The sequence below is a fragment of the Scyliorhinus canicula genome, chromosome 16 (genome assembly GCF_902713615.1).
Source record: "Scyliorhinus canicula chromosome 16, sScyCan1.1, whole genome shotgun sequence".
Lineage (NCBI taxonomy): Eukaryota > Metazoa > Chordata > Chondrichthyes > Carcharhiniformes > Scyliorhinidae > Scyliorhinus > Scyliorhinus canicula.
In genome coordinates this window covers 136,645,302-136,663,184 of record NC_052161.1, presented here as the reverse complement: position 1 = coordinate 136,663,184, position 17,883 = coordinate 136,645,302, and the positions used below count along the sequence as shown (strand labels likewise).

Below are 17,883 nucleotides of genomic sequence, written 5' to 3'. Positions count from 1 at the left end.
GAAGGATGGAGGGGGTCTACAATTCATGGGCGTTATTCATTATGTACTTTCGAGAATTGGATCACATCGAACATTGGGGGGTTGGGGGCTGTGAGGGAAGGGGGGAGGGGGACTGTATGTGTTAATGGTGACTATGGGTGATTCCTGATTCCTTTTTGTCATTTGGTTATGTTAACATGCGAGCTAATGTTTGGGGGTTTGGTGGGAGGATGGGATTGTTGATATGGGGATTGACATTACATTCGTTACTGGGCAGCAGGGTAGCATGGTGGTTAGCATAAATGCTTCACAGCTCCAGGGTCCCAGGTTCGATTCCCGGCTGGGTCACTGTCTGTGCGGAGTCTGCACGTCCTCCCCCTGTGTGCGTGGGTTTCCTCCGGGTGCTCTGGTTTCCTCCCACAGTCCAAAGATGTGTGGGTTAGGTGGATTGCCATGCTAAATTGCCCGTAGTGTCCTAATAAAAGTAAGGTTAAGGGGGGGGTTGTTGGGTTACGGGTATAGGGTGGATACGTGGGTTTGAGTAGGGTGATCATGGCTCGGCACAACGTTGAGGGCCGAAGGGCCTGTTCTGTGCTGTACTGTTCTATGTTCTATTGTTTATTGTTGGGTGTAAATTTGGGAGAAAATGTGAAAAAGGAGAATAAAAATATATTTTTAAAAAAATTTAACTCAACCAAAGCCACCGGTATTAATATAAAATATAATTTTCTCCTGTGTTGCAGCTCCTGCTCAGGTGGGGCTGGAATTGACTGCGCGTTAGCCCAGGGGGTCGCGATAATGGGGAAATTGGCGGTGTTCACCCGCACGTCGTCTCTGAAACTGACAAGAACTTGCCCTTTTACATTGATTGCTTCGTAGTGGAAACCATTGTCAGGTGGTCCTGGTCCATGCCAATAACATGCCCAGTGCTGGTTTAGCACAGGGCTAAAGAGCTGGCTGTTAAAGCAGACCAATGCAGGCCAGCAGCACGGGTTCAATTCCCGTACCAGCCTCCCAGAACAGGCGCCGGAATGTGGTGACTAGGGGCTTTTACAGTTACTTTATTTGAAGCCTACTTGTGACAATAAGCAATTTTCATTTAATTTTCATTTTCATTTCATTTCAAGCAACACCACTGAAAAACATCTGTGAATGAGGTTAGCAAATGATGGTTGGTTTTGTGCTGTGGAAGGGTACCCAGCAGCAAATACGTTGAAGCCATGATTGTTTTCAGGTGAAGTACTTTCACTCTTCAAACCTTTCCAAAAAATAAAAACAACTTGGGATGACATTGAGAATCCCACTCGGCAAAGTGTCCATATGTTTCAGAAGGATTTCTTGCAGTGGCCATTAACCTTACCTTTGGAGTCCACGGTCTCTTTCATGACAATTTCCACTCTTTCAATGTGATGTTGGTTCCAGATGGGATCCAGGGAATGCCGATTGTCATGCCGGAATGGTAAAATATGGGCGATGGCCTGAAACCATGATTAGAAAAACAGAAAGTCATGAATAGAAATATTGGGGCATGTAAATGCTGATGATTTCTTTTCTCACCCTGGATGTCCTATCTCTTTGACTCAATGATGGTACTCCGCCCGATTTGGGGACTCAACACCTGGCTCCAGGATTTCAACCCAGTGATGGTGACGGAAGAGTAATATGTTTCCAAGCCCAAGTGGTTTGGAGGGTAAATGCCCGGTGATGGTGTACCCATGCATCTGCTGCCCTTGCCCTTCCAGGTAAATGCCCGGTGATGGTGTACCCATGCATCTGCTGCCCTTGCCCTTCCAGGTAAATGCCCGGTGATGGTGTACCCATGCATCTGCTGCCCTTGCCCTTCCAGGCGGTACAGGTCGCGGGTTGGCAAAGGAGTCTTGGCGAGTTGCTGCAGTGCATTTTGCAGATGGCACAGACGGTTGCCCACTGGGCATCGGTGGTGGAGGGAGTGATCATGAACGTACTTCAAGCAGGGCAGCGCGGTGGCCTAATGGTTAGCACAGCTGCCTCACGGCGCTGAGGTCCCAGGTTCGATCCCGGCTCTGGGCCACTGTCCGTGTGGAGTTTGCACATTCTCCCCGTGTCTGCGTGGGTTTCGCCCCCACAACCCAAAAATGTGCAGAGTAGGTGGATTGGCCACGCTAAATTGCCCCTTAATTGGAAAAAATAATTGGGTAATCTAAATTTTTTTTTTTAAATGATGAATGTACTTCAAGCAAGGCTACATACCCACATTTCCTAAAAGGAATCACTAGATAAGAACATTGAAGGAAAACCCTGGACAATAAACTGCCTGAAATCAATGTTTGAACGAGAAACCTTGCTGACTTTCATGGGTCACTATTCAGTAGGCAGTGCATTGAACTGTTGAACCATACTGTGGCATTTAAGTGTGCATATTAAAATTTGAAGTCTGCGGTTTTACATCAGTTTATTATCCCTTCATTAGCACGAGGCACTCCCAGCATTTCTTCATCAATATTTCGAAACAGTGAGTCAATTGTTTGCTCACCCAGAGCTCCCATTACTATAGGGAATGCTAAAAAGGCGAATGCAGATTTCCCCAGGATTATGTTTCCCCTCCGACTATAATGAAACTGATTTGTTGAAACACGAGTTACAAACAGGAGAAGGGGCCACTGGGCCCATCAAGTCCACCCCACTCCAGACAACTGCAGCCTCGTACACCGCACACCTATTCCTCCCAACCCAGCCTGCCTCCAATTCAGGACATCCCTCTCCAGCTTCCACATGCAATCAGCAAAGGCGCCAGCAGATCACAGTCCCAGGCAACAGATCCTGTCTAACTGGGAACAGGCTCTCGAGAACCTGCTGTGCTTCTTTTGTAGCGATGGTAGAAACCCTTTACCGGCCACATGTTGAAGTAGTCTAGCCCTGAAGGCAATAACTCCCCATATAAAGAGATCCTTCCTGATGTGAAACCTGACTAATTCAGATTGTGTAATTCAACTCCACCATCTCGCAATCCAGTTTTTGGGAGTTCTTTGAAGGTTTTTAGTGGTGGGTTTTCAGCAGCAGGTTTTTATTCAGAGAGCAACGATGGTGATTGTGCCTTTTGTTACTCTTGAGGGATAGATGATTGGGTTGGTTGGGGGGGGGGGGATTAGAGGAAGGTAGGATGGTTGAAGGCCTTGGGCGGGAGCCAACATGCTAGCTGGGCGGGCTAGTTAACAGGAGTAGCACATTGGTTAGCACTGTTGCTTCACAGCGCCAGAGTCCCAGATTCGATTCCCGGCTTGGGTCACTGTCTGTGCGGAGTCTGCACGTTCTCCTCCTGTCTGCGTGGGTTTCCTCCGGGTGCTCCGGTTTCCTCCCACAGTCCAAAGATGTGCAGGTTAGGTGGATTGGCCATGATAAATTGCCCCTTAGTATCCAAAATGGTTAGGTGGGGTTATGGGGATAGGGTGGAGGCATAGGCTTCAGTGGGTTGCTCTTTCCAAGGGCCAGCGCAGACTCAATGGGCGGAATGGCCTCCTACTGCACTGTAAATTCTATGATTCTGTGATTCTTGTCTGATAATGGGAGCCAGACTCACCTGTTTACCAAGATAATGGTCGATTCGATACATCTCCTCCTCTCGAAGAACCTTCTGCAGCTCCTCGGCTAACTGCTGAGCTGAATCAAGGTTGTGTCCAAAGGGCTTTTCTAGAACAACACGCATCCAGGATCCTGCCCTCGGACGGCAGGTGGCGTTGACCTTGGTTGCTATGTCAATGTAGGCAAAAGCTGGAACCGAAAGGTAAAAAATCCGACCTTCTTCCTCCATCTCTTCTTGCGCCAGCATTTCCTTAATCTTCTTGTCCAGAATGGAGTAATCTTCCTGTGTGTCCAACTGCTGGTATCGGGTCAGTTTTAGGAACTGATCCTTGAGCAGCGCACATCTGACCGACGGCACGTTCGACAAGCAGGACAGGCCTTTCAGTATCTCGTACATGGCTGGCGAGCCTTCGGAGGAGCTGAGCCGAGTGCCACCATAGAAACTCAGGCTGTGGGGGCCCCCGACCTGCTCCGTGTATGACTGGAATAAACCTTGCCACAGGTACTTTTTAGCCAAGTCTCCGGTGGCCCCCAGTAAGATTACAGTAACGTGAGACTTGGATTCTGTAGTGAGCACCTGCAACAGAGCAGAGACAAGCAACCCGGATGCAATTTGTGTGGAGATCATTGTTACGTCGCGGTGAGTGTCCTCCAGGCCCCTTCAAAATAAAGACATAAAAATTAAATGATTTGCGATCCCAGTTCCCACAGAAAAAAGCAACAATTTTTCATCTCTGCTACACCCAATGACAATGTGCAGTAATTTTGAAATAGATGCAATTGATATGGTGAAAGAAAAATAGTAGGGATGCTGGAAATCTCAGATGATGTTGGAGACGTCCAGAACTCGGGGGCGCAGCCTAAGAATAAGGGGTAAGCCATTCAGGACTGAGATGAGAAACAACTTCGCTCAGAGAGTTGCGAACGTGTGGAATTCTCTACCACAGAAAGCTGTTGGGGCCGGTTCGTTGGATGTATTCGAGAGGGAACTGGATGTGGCCCTTGCGGCTAAAGTGATCAAGGGGTACGGAGAGAAAGTGGGAGTGGGATACTGAATTTGCACGATCAGCCATGATCATACTGAGTGGTGGTGCAGGCTCTTAATGACTCATTAATATAACTCTTAATGAATCCCCCTTAGTAACTGTTCCAATTCAATAACAAAATCCAATAAACCAAACCCCTTTCAAGGGCGTGGCCCAGCACACTGTAATCTCACTCGAATGAGACTGGTCCTTTTCCTGAGATCCAGCCTCCAATCAGCAGATTCAAAACTCCTTCCGGAAAGCAACTCTATCTTTAAAGTTACAAAGCAGTTTGCCACAACCCAATGTGCTTTCAGTTCACTGGAACAGATTTAAAATGAAAACAGGGAAACACTGATTCTCTTCTGCAGTCCAAACAAACAAACCGAAACTGAAACCCAAACACCAAACCCCCTCCCACCTGACAGCCACAGGCCCAGCTCCACCCACAAATTACATCACTGAAGCCGTGCTACAAGTCATGTGGTCAAACAAAACCTTTCTTAAAGGGACACTCACGTGACAATATCAACACTCTGAATGTATAATCAGAATTAAAAACTCTAGTTTTATTATTGGATATCATGTATAATTGAATATATAATGCCCATTCTTCAATGAATACACAAGACAAGGGATTTCAACTTGTGCCCCCTCCCCTCAAACTATGGCAATCTGTCCTCTCTCTCGTAGTCAGAACATTGTGGACTCGGGCCCCACTCCAAAATCTAGTCTGACCACCCAGTACAGTCCTGAGGGAGGTCTGCACTGTTGGAGGTGCCAGCTTCAGAAGCGATATTAAACTGAAGCTCCGTCTGCGCTCTCAAATGGATACAAACAATCGCATGCAGTATTTTGAAAAAGGGCAAGGGAGTTATCCCATGTGTCCTGGTTAATATTTGCTCCTCAAATAACATTGCAGAAATAGATTATCTGGTCTTTGTTGTCTGCGGGAGCTTGCTGTGCACAAATTGGCTGCTGCATTTCCTACATTACAACAGTGACTACACTTCTAGAGTGCTTCACTGGCTGCAAAGCAGCTTGGGATGGTTTGGGGTTATGAAAGGTGATATATAAAGGCAAGTCTTCTTCCTTATCGAAGCCTGGACAACGTAGTTCTCTAGGCATGCTCCCAACCGCAGGCATGTTCTGTTAGAATGCAGTGGGATTGGAGATTTGTAACCATTGTTTTTGTTGCTGATGCCTCTAGGGTGGATAGATTCCAACCCAGAACGCCAAGATCTTTCAGTATCAGTAACTGGAGATACTTACAAATTAAAAGTTGCATTGATTCAAACTTTATACCCACCCATCTCTGAGATGCCACAGTCCACGGCGACAAGAGAAGTTTGGACTCCCCGCCCAATAGAATCCCACAATTTCACAATTCAACACAAATTTGTTTTGTATCTTCACCGCAGAACGTACTCCATAAAGTTATTAGGCTGCTACAGCAATCTAGCCTCCCAAATCTTTTGAAAACATTCCATAACAAGATTTGTGGAAATGCCACCATCATTTTAAAAATATAAACATGGCGTAAGTATTCTGCTGATCAAAAAAAAAATGAGATGAATGCTCTCCCTAAAACATGGTCACATTCTGCTCACACAGATACTAAAATACTGCCTATGCTGGAATCTGAAACAAAACCAGAGAAAGCTGAAAAACACAGCATGCCCGGCAGCATTCGGAGAGAGAGAAAACAGAATTAACATTTTGAGTCCCGCATGGCCCTGCTTCAGAACTAAAGAGAGGGGAAAATGTGATTATTATATATATGCATAAGAGAGGCGAGAACAGTGATTAGGGGTGAACTGGGAGATTGCAACATAGATGTAGCAAACTTAAGTACAAGTGACAGATGGCCCCGGTTGAGGGAGGGTTGGTTTGCACAGGAACAAAAAATGTCTGGGATATAAAAAAGGTAAAGGTGGAGGGGAAAGGGCCACCATCGAAAGTTGTTGAACTCAATGTTTAAGTCTTAGCTGTAACGTACCTAATCGGAAGATGAGATGCCACCCCTCCGGTTTGCATTGAGTTTAATTGGAACATCGCAGCAGGCCGAGGGCAGGCATGAGAGCAAGATGCAGAGTTGGCAAGCAACAGGAAGGTTGGGGTCATGCTGGTGAGCTGAGCGAAGGTGTACTGCAAAGTGGTCACCCAGCCTGCGTTTCGTCTCCACAATTTAGAGACCGCCACATTGGGAGCAGCGAACACAGTCGACCAAATTGAAGAAGGTTCAAACGAAATGTTTCTTCACCTGAAAGGAGTGTTCGAGGCCTTGAATGGTGAGGAGGGAGGAGGTAAAGGGGCAGGTGTTGCACCTTCTGTGATTGCATGGGAAGGTGCCGTGGGAAGGGGATGAGGAGTTGGGGGTTACCGAGGAGTAGACCAAGGTGACACAGAGGGAGGGGTCCCTGCAGAATGCTGACGGGGGTGTGAGGGGAAGTTGTGTTTTGTGGAGGCATCACGTTGGAGTTGTCAGAAGATAATCCTTTGAATGCGGAGTCTAGTGGGCTGAAAAATGAAGATAAGAGTGACCCTGTCAAGGCTTTGGGAGGAGTGGAAGGGGTGAGGGCAGAGGTGCGAAAAATAGGGCGAACCCAGCTGAGTGCTATCTTGGTTAAGAACTTGGAGGTTTAAAAAAAAAGCAAACATGTCAGAAGCCCCATTTTGGAAGGTGGCATCATCAGAACAGATGTGATAGAGGCGGTGGAACTAGGAGAACGCAATGGAGTCCTTACAGGGTGTGAGAAGCTGTAATCGAGGTAGCTGTGGGAGTCGGCGGGCTTGTAAGAAATATTGGTGGTCAGTCACTGGAAATGGAGACAGAGAGGTCAAAGAGAAGAAGTGTCAGAGATGGACCTGTGAAGGTGAGAGAGGAGTGGAAATTGGAAGCAAAATCGATACATTTTTCCAAGCCCAGATGAGAATATCAAGCGGCACCGACACAGTCATCGATGTAATAAAAGAAGAGTTGCAGGAGCGAACCCGTGTAGGGCTGGAACAAGGAGTGTTTCACTTAACCCACAGAAAGACAAGCCGATCACATAAGGCATTTGTTCCAGGGAATGTCAAGCAAGGTGGAATAATATGGCTTGGAAATATAGTAAACACTCTTAATGCAAAATTTTATCCCCTCAATACATCCCAGCGTCTGATCCTCGCCTCGTTTCCAAATGCAAATTCTAAAGTAACTCATCAATTCTTACAGAGAATATTATTAAAACTCATTAAAACTAACCAAAATTGAGAATTACTGATTTTAAAAGTTGTGCTCAATCGACATCTGGGCCGGGATTCTCCGAAAATGGGACTATGAACCCAAGACCGCCGGAAAATGGGCGCGAAACACTCCGGACTATTTTCAAAAAGTCCGGAGTGATTCTCCGGTTTTCAGAGGGATCTGCCAGTTGGGCAACAGGGTAGCACAAGTGGTTAGCACTGTGGCTTCACAGCGTCAGGGTCCCAGGTTCAATTCCCCGCTGGGTCACTATCTGTGAGGAGTCTGCACGTTCTCCCCGTGTCTGCGTGGGTTACCTCCGGGTGCTCCGGTTTCCTCCCACAGTCCAAAGATGTGCAGGTTAGGTGGATTGGCCATGCTAAATTGCCCTTAGTGTCCAAAAAGATTAGGTGGGGTTATTGGGTTACGGGGATAGGGTGGAAGTGAGGGCTTAAGTGGGTCAGTGCAGACTCGGTGGGCAGAATGGCCTCCTTCTGCACTGTATGTTCTATCTTCAATGATAGCAGGGTCCCGGCTTGCGCCGCGCAGCTCCTGCTTCCGATACGGGTCACGGCACTTCCGGCTGCGGGTCCGCACATGCGCGCGCCGCCCATTTTCGCGCCGGCCCCCGTGCAACTTAGCGGAGCCACACAGCGGGTCTACGCGGAAGAAGAGAGGACCCCCCCCCCCAGATCGCGCGCACCCACCGATCGGTAGCACCCGATCGCGGGCCTGCCCTTCGTGGAGGCCTCCCCTGGAGTCTGATCCCGCCGTCCCCCCACCAGGACGACCAGCACGGCCGCGGGTCCGAGCTCCCGCTGGGTAGAACCAGGTTGGAACCATGCCAGTGAAACTCGGCGGGAACTCGGGCAGTCGATCACGGAGAATTGCCGCAGGGACCTATTTCAACAGCCCTGACCGGCATTGCATCGAACGCGCACACGTGGCTGGCGGCGATTCTCCGGTCCGCGGAGAATTGTCCTGGCGCCGCTGGTCTGAGACCCCTTTCTCCGCCCCCACGCCGAGCACAATTTTGGTGCGGAGGCGCAGAGAATCCCGCCCCTGATCTCAACAGACCGTAAGTAATTCTAAATAGTAAGAAATTAGGTAGGAAACTGGGTGTCCTTGTCCAAATATCACTAAAGGCTAATGGAATGTTAGCCTTTATCACAAGAGGATTTGGGTACAGGAGTAGTCAGGTCTTGCTTCAATTGTATAGGAGCTGGCTTAGACCACACCTGGAGTACTGTGTGCTGTTTAGGTCCCCTTACCTCAGAAAGGATAGTATCGTCACAGAGGGAACGGAACGAAGCTTCACCAGACTTGTCCCGGGGATGACAGGATTGTCTTATGAAGAGGGGTTGGGTAAACTGGGCCTGTATTCTCCAGAGTTTTGAAGAATGTGAGTTAAGAACCAGGGGGCACAATTTCATCCACTTAGGATGGAGAAATCTCTTTCCACAGAGGGTTACGAATCCTTGGAATTCTCTATCCCAGAGAGCTGTGGAAACTCAGTCACTATGTTTAAAGCAGAGATTGATAGATTTCTGATTAACAATGATGTGAAGAGTTATGGGGATAGTTATGGAAAAAGGCATTGATTGTATTGAATCGCGGAGCAGGCTCAATGGGCTGAATGGCCTCCTCCTGTTCCTATGTGCCTATAATCAACCTGTTTGGCCATGTTTTGTCTTCAGACGTATAGAGTGTGAACAGCTGGAACGTTCCAGCCATGATATTGTTTCTAAATCATTACAATTTATTTTGCTTATTTTTGATAGCTAAGGGTATTAAGATTGTGGAAGCAAGGCAGGTAGGTACGTGGAGTTAAAGTGCAGAACATTCATGCACCAATGGAATGGCTGAAGGGCTAATTGTTCTCCTCTCATTCCTGTGTCCCTTAGTGAGTGTGGAAGCACAAATTCAAGTGAGGAAGGAGATGCCGGAGTAAGTCCCACTCAACGGTTTCCCCTCATTCTCATTTCAACGCCAAAGAAATAACACTTGGATCTTCAAAATGGCACAACGTGCACTGTATTGAAATGTTGCAACTCTCGGTTGTACAAAGATAGCAGCCCGAGGCTCAGTGTAAAGACAACAATTATTGATCAATTCCTTTTGCCTTGCTTCATTTATTCTAGAGATCAAACTGAAGGTTTCAACTGACCTAAGCTCTGATCCGAGTGGTGCATGTGTTGGTTGTGATGTTTCTTTGCAAAGGAGATAGAAATAATTGTCAAGGATCATGTTTCTGGGTATTAACCTTCCCTTTAGAGAACAGTCAGATGGGAGGATTTTAGAAATTGGGAAGAAAGGCGGTTTTCAATAAGCAAAGTTAAAAGGCAGGTTGATTTATGGAATTGAAATCCCTTTGTGACTTCGGCCCCTCTTCACCCTGGTAATTTCCTTCCATCCCTACAGTCATAACTCCTTTGCTCTATCCCGTATCCCAATTCACACCACCTCTGTGTTCCTCTAATTGGGCCCTTGTGTATCATTCCCTTTGACCCACTAATGCACTTACAAGTCAAGCATCCTTTATCTGAAATGTTTGGGGCCGAGTGTGTATCGAATTTCAGAATTTTCCGGATGTTGCTATATAATGTGCAGCATGTTGGGAACTGCGCATGTGCGGTGTATTGGGAACTGCTCATGTACAGCACATTGGGAACTGCACATGTGCGGCGCGTTGAAAACTGCACAAGTGCAGCGCGTTGAAAACTGAGCATGTGCGGTGCATTGGGAACTGCTCATGTACAGCACATTGGGAACTGCACATGTGCGGCGCGTTGAAAACTGCACAAGTGCAGCGCGTTGAAAACTGAGCATGTGCGGTGTATTGGGAACTGTACATGTGCAATGCATTGGGAACTGAACATGTGTGGCGTGCTGAAAACTGCACATGTGCGGTGCTTTGAAAACTGCGCATGCACGGCACGTTGAAAGTTGCACATATGTGGCGCGTTGAAAACTACACATGTGCGGTGTATTGGGAACTACACGTGTGCGGTGTATTGGGAACTACACATGTGCGGCGCGTTAGGAACTGCACGTGTGCGGTGCGTTGGGAACTGCACATGTACGGTGTATTGGGAACTGCACATGTACGGTGTATTGGGAACTACACATGTACGGCGCGTTGGGAACTGCACATATGCAGCCCGTTGGGAACTGCATATGTGCGGTGCATTGGGAACTGCACATGTACGGCGCGTTGGGAACTGCACATATGCAGCCCGTTGGGAACTGCATATGTGCGGTGCATTGGGAACTGCACATGTGCAGCACGTTGGGAACTGCACGTGTGCGGTGCGTTGGGAACTGCGCATGTGTGGCACATTGGGAACTGCACATGCGCAGTGTATTGGGAACTGCGCATGTGCAGCGCATTGGAAACAGCGTACGTACGGTGTATTGGTAACTGCGCATGTGCCGGGGAACCTTCCCAGAACCTTGCGGAATTTCACACAAGTTATGTCACGTCGACGCTCTAAATACATTTTGGAATTTTTCCGTTTTCTGAATTTTGGATAAGGGATGCTGATCCTGTATATCTTCACATTTCCTAGCCTCTAAACTGGGATGGACTACAACTAGGGGAACAAGGGGTCTCCCATTTAAGACAGAGATGGGGAAAAAAAATTATCTCCGAGAGTGGTGAGCCTACGGCATTCTGCTCACCAGAGAACACTGCAGGCTGGGATACGGAATGTTTTTAAGGCTTAGCTATTTATAATCTTGATGGAGGATGGTTCGATTTGGAGTATTCAAAGAAGAATTAGAAGGGAGACGGAAGAATGGCACCAGGCGAGTGGCTCATTCAGAGGGCCGGTGCAGACACGATGGGCTGAATGGCCTTCTTTTGCATCATAACAATTCTGTGATTCTGTGACAAGCGGGGTGGAGGGGAGTAAAGGTCATTGGTGTCGGAAGGATTGTGGATTGAGGCCACAATCAGGTTGGCCATGACCTTGTTGAATGGTGAAGCAGGCTCAAGGGGCCGAATGGCCAACGCCTGGTCTTAAAACTCTGGGATTCCCTCCCTAAACCTCTGTGACTTTCTCCCCTCCTTTAACACTCGCACAGAAACTTGCCCCTTTAACCAAGCAGCAGTCCTCCTAATGCTGCCTTCTTTAGCTCAATCTCAATTGTTATTTGATTCCGCTTTTGTGTAGGGCTTTGAGATATCTTTCTGTTATATATGCTAAATAAATGACTTAAAACGATGCGGTGCACTGAAAAATGACATCAATTAGATTTTTTTTAAGGGTTTTCCCAAGTCTTGTCACTTGCCTGTGGTTATTTTTGGAAAGTCCCTCCAGCATTTCACTAGCACCGTATTTTCCTTATCATTGGGTCTCAGATCCAGGATTGTCCCCTGGTGTTTTACGAGATAATGCTTTAAGAGACACTGACTTTAACTGCCCAGGACACAGTAGCAATTCTGCTGCAGGAGGACGCAATCACACACCGCCAAACAAGTCAGCCTTTCTTCCACACTGAGCCAATTGAATTTGAAGTAAATGTATAACTTTGGCCTGAATATGCCTGTCACGTCTAAGGCGATGAGGGGGCGATGATTCATCTCAAAGATTTGAGAGGTCTGAAGTCAGGCAGATAAGCACGACTGTCACTGCTACCGGCTCCTGTAACAGGAGAGATGTTAGATGGTGCAAGCTGGAGTGGCGTTACTGCGGGCGACGAGGGCAGAGGTGGGCACAGGGAACATGGAGGGAGGCGGGAGAAAATAGAGGGGGAGAGAGGGGCAGAAGGAAAAGAAGAAGGGCATGGAGGGTAAAGAGAGAGGGGGTAAGACTTGGGGGGGGGGGGGGGGGGGAAGTGAGAAGACGAATAAATAGCAGGAAAAGAAAGAAGAAGCAAAAGAAAGAGGTTGGGGAGAGAGGGGTAGATGCTCAGAATGAGAGTGAGCAGACAGAGAGAGAGAGACAAGACAGGGAAAGAGGAATAGAGATTACATGAGATAGGGAGACATACAGGGAACGAGGGAGATCACACAAGGGGAATGAAAATCAAGAGACACAGGAAGGGGAATATGATACAGGAACCTACAACAAAGGAGAAGGAAGGAAATAGAGACTGGGACATAGAGACTATTGACAGGGTGAGATATGAATGCAATGCTTTTATCCAGATTTCAATTATAAACAATGTTTGCTGAAGTAAACTTGGGCTTGCTGCCAAAGGTTTGGAGAATATCATTGAGTTGTGACATTTGTTGCAGTCTCACTATCTTGATTTGCAGAGTCAGTCATCCTGGCTCCAGAATAAAATTTTCACTCGCCCGACTCTATAAAATTAAATTGCACCCTTACATTCCAGCACGGAGGACTGCAAACACGGCAACAAGGCACCCTGTCAACAACAAGTGTTTAACCACTCACCTGCGATCTTTCACCCTTGTCTTCTCAGCTTTTCGGCTGCACCACACATGCGCTCCCTTCAAACCAACCTTGGACTTTATACCAACTTGCCTCCGGGCAAAGTTCAGGTGATCCAAATTTAGGATTAAAAACAGACGACGGAACGGGAAGCGACTTCAGCATCTGAAACAGGAAGACAGATTTATGTTTGCATAAAGCATTCCCATCTGGATGACACTCAGGTCTTTCCTCTACCGCTTCCTGACAGCCATTGCAACCATCTCCAATGTCCAAGTCGGCATCCAACTCTGGATATGTCAAATCTTCGCCAGCATGAATTGGAAAAAGTGTTGCCAGCCTCTTCAGCTCGGCAAACAGCCGTAAGGCCCGTCCTAGCTGCCAATACATCCCCTGACCATCATTTCAGGCTCAGCCCAGAGATCCTATAGTCATAGTTGAGCCTCTTCCCCCAGGTCCCAATCAAGTTATCTCTCCCAGCCACCAAAATCCTTATTTATGGATGTATTAAAACACAATGAGATTCTTGTCACCTTCCTACCTCTCTGCACAGCCTACAAGTGAATCAGGATACATCACATCCTCCCTTCCCCCATATTCTGTAACCCAGTGCCTCTGTCCTAACCAAATCCCCAAACAAACCATTTAAAGATGCTCATCCTCGTCTGCCAATCCTTCCACGATTGACTCTAGCCCTTTGCCTCTGCACACAACCTTGGGCCCTCCAATTCCAGCCCATCTGTCATTCCCCACCCCCCTCAATTCTGACATTGGAAAACCAGCTCCTGCCATTGTTTGCAGCCACACACAACCCATCTCTGCCCTGCCACCTCCCGCCAGATGGCCACACAACCACTCAAATCCATTTCCGGATATACAAATGCAGCGTACCACCTCAGCAGGGTCACAAACACAGAGATGGGGGCACTGCATCACCAGATCACTAAACGCTTGTGGATGATGTCTATCTGTTCCCGAGCTGACACTTCGGTAGTCAAAGTGCAGAGAGACTGAATTTACCCTTTGATCGAGAGTCACTGAGGTCAAAGGTAGCCTCTAACATTCTGTGCACGAGCATCTAGCTCAGCACAACCCACAAATTGGGCAGACAGCCCCATGATTGGCACAGCTCCACACACACACACACACCGATTGATGTATTCTGTTGTGGAACGGCTGGGGTAGCGAATTTAAAGCTGAAATATTAGCACTTTCCACTCCATCGTGGCAAGGTCCGCAGATCGCACATGGGACTCATCAGCCAACTCGGAACCCATCGGGCATGAGCCGCAAAAACGTGTCGATCTCAATCCTGAGGAACTGTAGACAGTTAAGGCATCTTAGACATAAGGCATTCTTTTGTGGTGAGTGGAATGATTTTATAATCTACGTTTTCTGAGGAATTGAGTCCCTGATAGGGTACAGGCAACCTCGGCTCCCTCACCCTAATCTCTTATGAAAATGAAATGAAATTAAATGAAAAATGAAAATCGCTTATTGTCACGAGTAGGCTTCAATTAAGTTACTGTGAAAAGCCCCTAGTCACCACATTTCGGCGCCTGTTCGGGGAGGCTGGTACGGGAATTGAACCGTGCTGCTGGCCTGCATTGGTCTGCATTCAAAGCCAGCGATTTAACCCAGTGTGCTAAACCAGCTTATTCATCTAGCTTCATGATATTTAGCTGTAAGAAGCATCACCCCATTCAATTGCAACATTCCTTTCAAAGCTAAGATCAAAATGCTGAGCACATGACTCCTCTTAGCCATCAGGACTTGCAGTGCGCAGCGACGCTTTGTGCTGTGAAGACTCTCATTGATTTTAGAAAAAGAAGCTGGCCAACTACAAGGTGCAAGAGTATGCAGGGTTACGAGGAGAACGTGGGGAACGGCACTAGAAATGTTGCTCACTCAGAGTCAATGGGCTGAATGGCCTCCTGCGCTGTAACAATTCAGTGATTCAATCAGCCTGACACAAAAACATCTAAAAACAAATTGGAAGCTGACCCTGGAGAAATAGAATACTGGAGTAATAACAAAACCTGAAGTCTCAGACACCAATTCACACACAGTTTTCTCATTCCCCAAACAGGCCAATGAACCATAGAACCATCCCATAGAATTCCTAAAGTGCAGAAGGAGGCCATTTGGCCCATCGAGTTAGGGCAGCACGGTAGCACAGTGGTTAGCACAGTTTCGTCACAGCTCCAGGGTCCCAGGTTCGATTCCCGGCTTTGGGTCACTGTCTGTGCGGAATCTACACGTTCTCCTCGTGTGTGCGTGGGTTTCCTCCGGGTGCTCCGATTTCCTCCCACAGTCCAAAGATGTGCAGGTTAGGTGGATTGGCCATGCTAAATTGCCCTTAGTGTCCAAAAAAAGTTGGGTGGGGTTACTGGGTTACCGGGATAGGGTGAAGGTGTGGGCTTGGCTAGGGTGCTCTTTCGAAGGGCCGGTGCAGACCCGATGGGCCGAATGGCCTCCTTCTGCACTGTACACTCTATGATTCTATGATCACCAACCCTCCAAAAGAGCACCTTACCCAGGCCATTCCCCCGGCCTATTCCCATAGCCCGTGCATTGAACATGGCCAATCTGCCTAATCTACACTTCTTTTACTATCAATGCACCAACCATGTGTGAACAGAAGATCCAAAATGTGAGATCCATGTTTTTCAAATTTATACTTGTATGAGCATTGTTCAAACAGTACCACACAGGTCCCAGTCCCAGATATGATCTTTAGACAACTTATATTTGTGTATTTGAATTGAATTGAATCTGATTTTTTGTCACATGTACCGAGGTACCGTGAAAAGTATTGTTCTGCATACAGTCCAGACAGATCATTCCATACATGAAAAAACATAGGACATACGATAAATACACAATGTAAATACATAGACACAGGCTTCGGGTGAAGCATACGGAGTGTAGTACTACTCAGTAGAGATGTGTGGAGAGATCAGTTCAGTCCATAAGAGGGTCATTCAGGAATCTGTTAACAGCAGGGAAGAAGCTGTTTTTGAATCTGTTAGTGCATGTTCTCAGACTTTTGTATCGCCTGCCCGATGGAACAGGTTGGAAAAGAGAATAACCCGGGTGGGAGGGATCTTTGGTTATGCTGCCCACTTTCCCCAGGCAGCGGGAGGTGTAGACAGAGTCAATGGATGGGAGGCAAGTTCGTGTGATGGACTGGGGGGTGTTCACAACTCTCTGAAGTTTCTTACAGTCTTGGGCCGAGCAGTTGCCGTACCAGGCTACGATGCAGCCAGATACGATGCTTCCTATGGTGCATCTGTAAAAATTGTTAAGGGGCAGCACGGTGGTGCAGTGCTTAACACCTGGGTTTGATCCTGGCCTCGGGTCACTGTCCGTGTGGACTTTGCACATTCTCCCCGTGTCTGTGTCGGTCTCACCCCCACAACCCAAAGATGTGCAGGGTAGGTGGATTGGCCATGCTAAATTGCCCCTTAATTGGAAAAAAAATTGGATACTCAGTTTATATTTTTTAAATGTAACTATTGTTCGAGTCAATGTGGACATGCCAGATTTCCTTAATTTTCTGAGGAGGTATAGGCGCTGTTGTGCTTTCTTGATCGTAGCATCGACGTGGGTGGACCAGGACAGATTGTTGGTGATGTGCACACCGAGGAATTTGAAGCTGTCAACCATCTCCACCCCGGCACCATTGATGTTAGTAGGGGTGTGTACAGTACTTTGCTTCCTGAAGTCGATGATCAGCTCTTTAGTTTTGCCGGCATCGAGGGATAGATTGTTGTCATTACACCATCCCACTAGGTTTTCCATCTCCCTCCTGTATTCTGACTCGTTATTATTCAAGATCCGACCCACTACAGTCGCGTCATCAGCAATCTTGCAGATGGAGTTGGAGCCATATTTTGCAACACAGTCGTGTGTGCATAAGGAGTATAGTACGGGACTAAGTACACAGCCTTGCGGAGCCCCAGTATTAAGGGCTATTGTGGAGGAGGTGTTGTTGTTTATCCACTGCAATTCGCATACGGCCACAACTGGTCCACAGCAGACGCCACTTCCCTGGCCCTACACTAATTTCTGGAGCATCTCGACTCCTACATCAGATTTCTATTTATTGACTACAGCTCCGCCTTCAACACCATAAATCCCAGCCAAGCTTATATCAAAACTCTAAAACTTAGGATTTGGCTCCTCCCTCTGCAACTGGATCCTCGACTTCCTGATCCATAGACCACAATCAGCAAGGATAATCAACAACACTTCCTCCACAATAGTCCCACATGGCAGACATGCTGCATGCTTTGTAGTCTGTTGTGTTGTTTAAGCCTTGCCACAACCGACCAGATTGTGTGTCGTTAGCCTGTGACTCTAGCTTAGTCTGGTATTGTCTCTTGGCATCCTTGATTGCTTTGGTGACCATTCCAAGAACTTTCTCAGAGACTGAACGGTCGTAACAAAGGCATAGTTAAAGAAATGTGTTCCAAGGAAGGTGGGGAAGAGAGGCAGGAAGGCTGTAGGTTTGATGGAATGGTCCAGAGAATACAGCCTTGCTGGCCAAGGACAATGGTGGCACCGAGGGAATTTTTTTATGCTGATCACAGGCTAGGCTCAGAAGAGGGTAGGACACTTAGATCTGGGGTATGGCCACAGAGGGATCTGTTAACAGGTGTCTCGAATCCATTGCATTGCAGGATGGGTCAGG

General features: G+C 47.5%; 1 protein-coding gene across 1 annotated transcript in view; it reads right to left on the bottom strand.

The window, feature by feature from the left end:
- h6pd (hexose-6-phosphate dehydrogenase (glucose 1-dehydrogenase)) overlaps positions 1 to 17,883 on the bottom strand; it is a 66,936-nt gene that overhangs the window by 47,735 nt on the left and 1,318 nt on the right. The window contains exons 2-4 of the mRNA XM_038773568.1: positions 13,191 to 13,352; positions 3,536 to 4,196; positions 1,340 to 1,457 (exon numbers count right to left, since the gene is read on the bottom strand). Of these exons, the coding sequence (XP_038629496.1) occupies positions 1,340 to 1,457; positions 3,536 to 4,165 (748 nt within the window). The 5' untranslated portion in view covers positions 4,166 to 4,196; positions 13,191 to 13,352. The remainder of the gene's footprint in view (positions 1 to 1,339; positions 1,458 to 3,535; positions 4,197 to 13,190; positions 13,353 to 17,883) is intronic.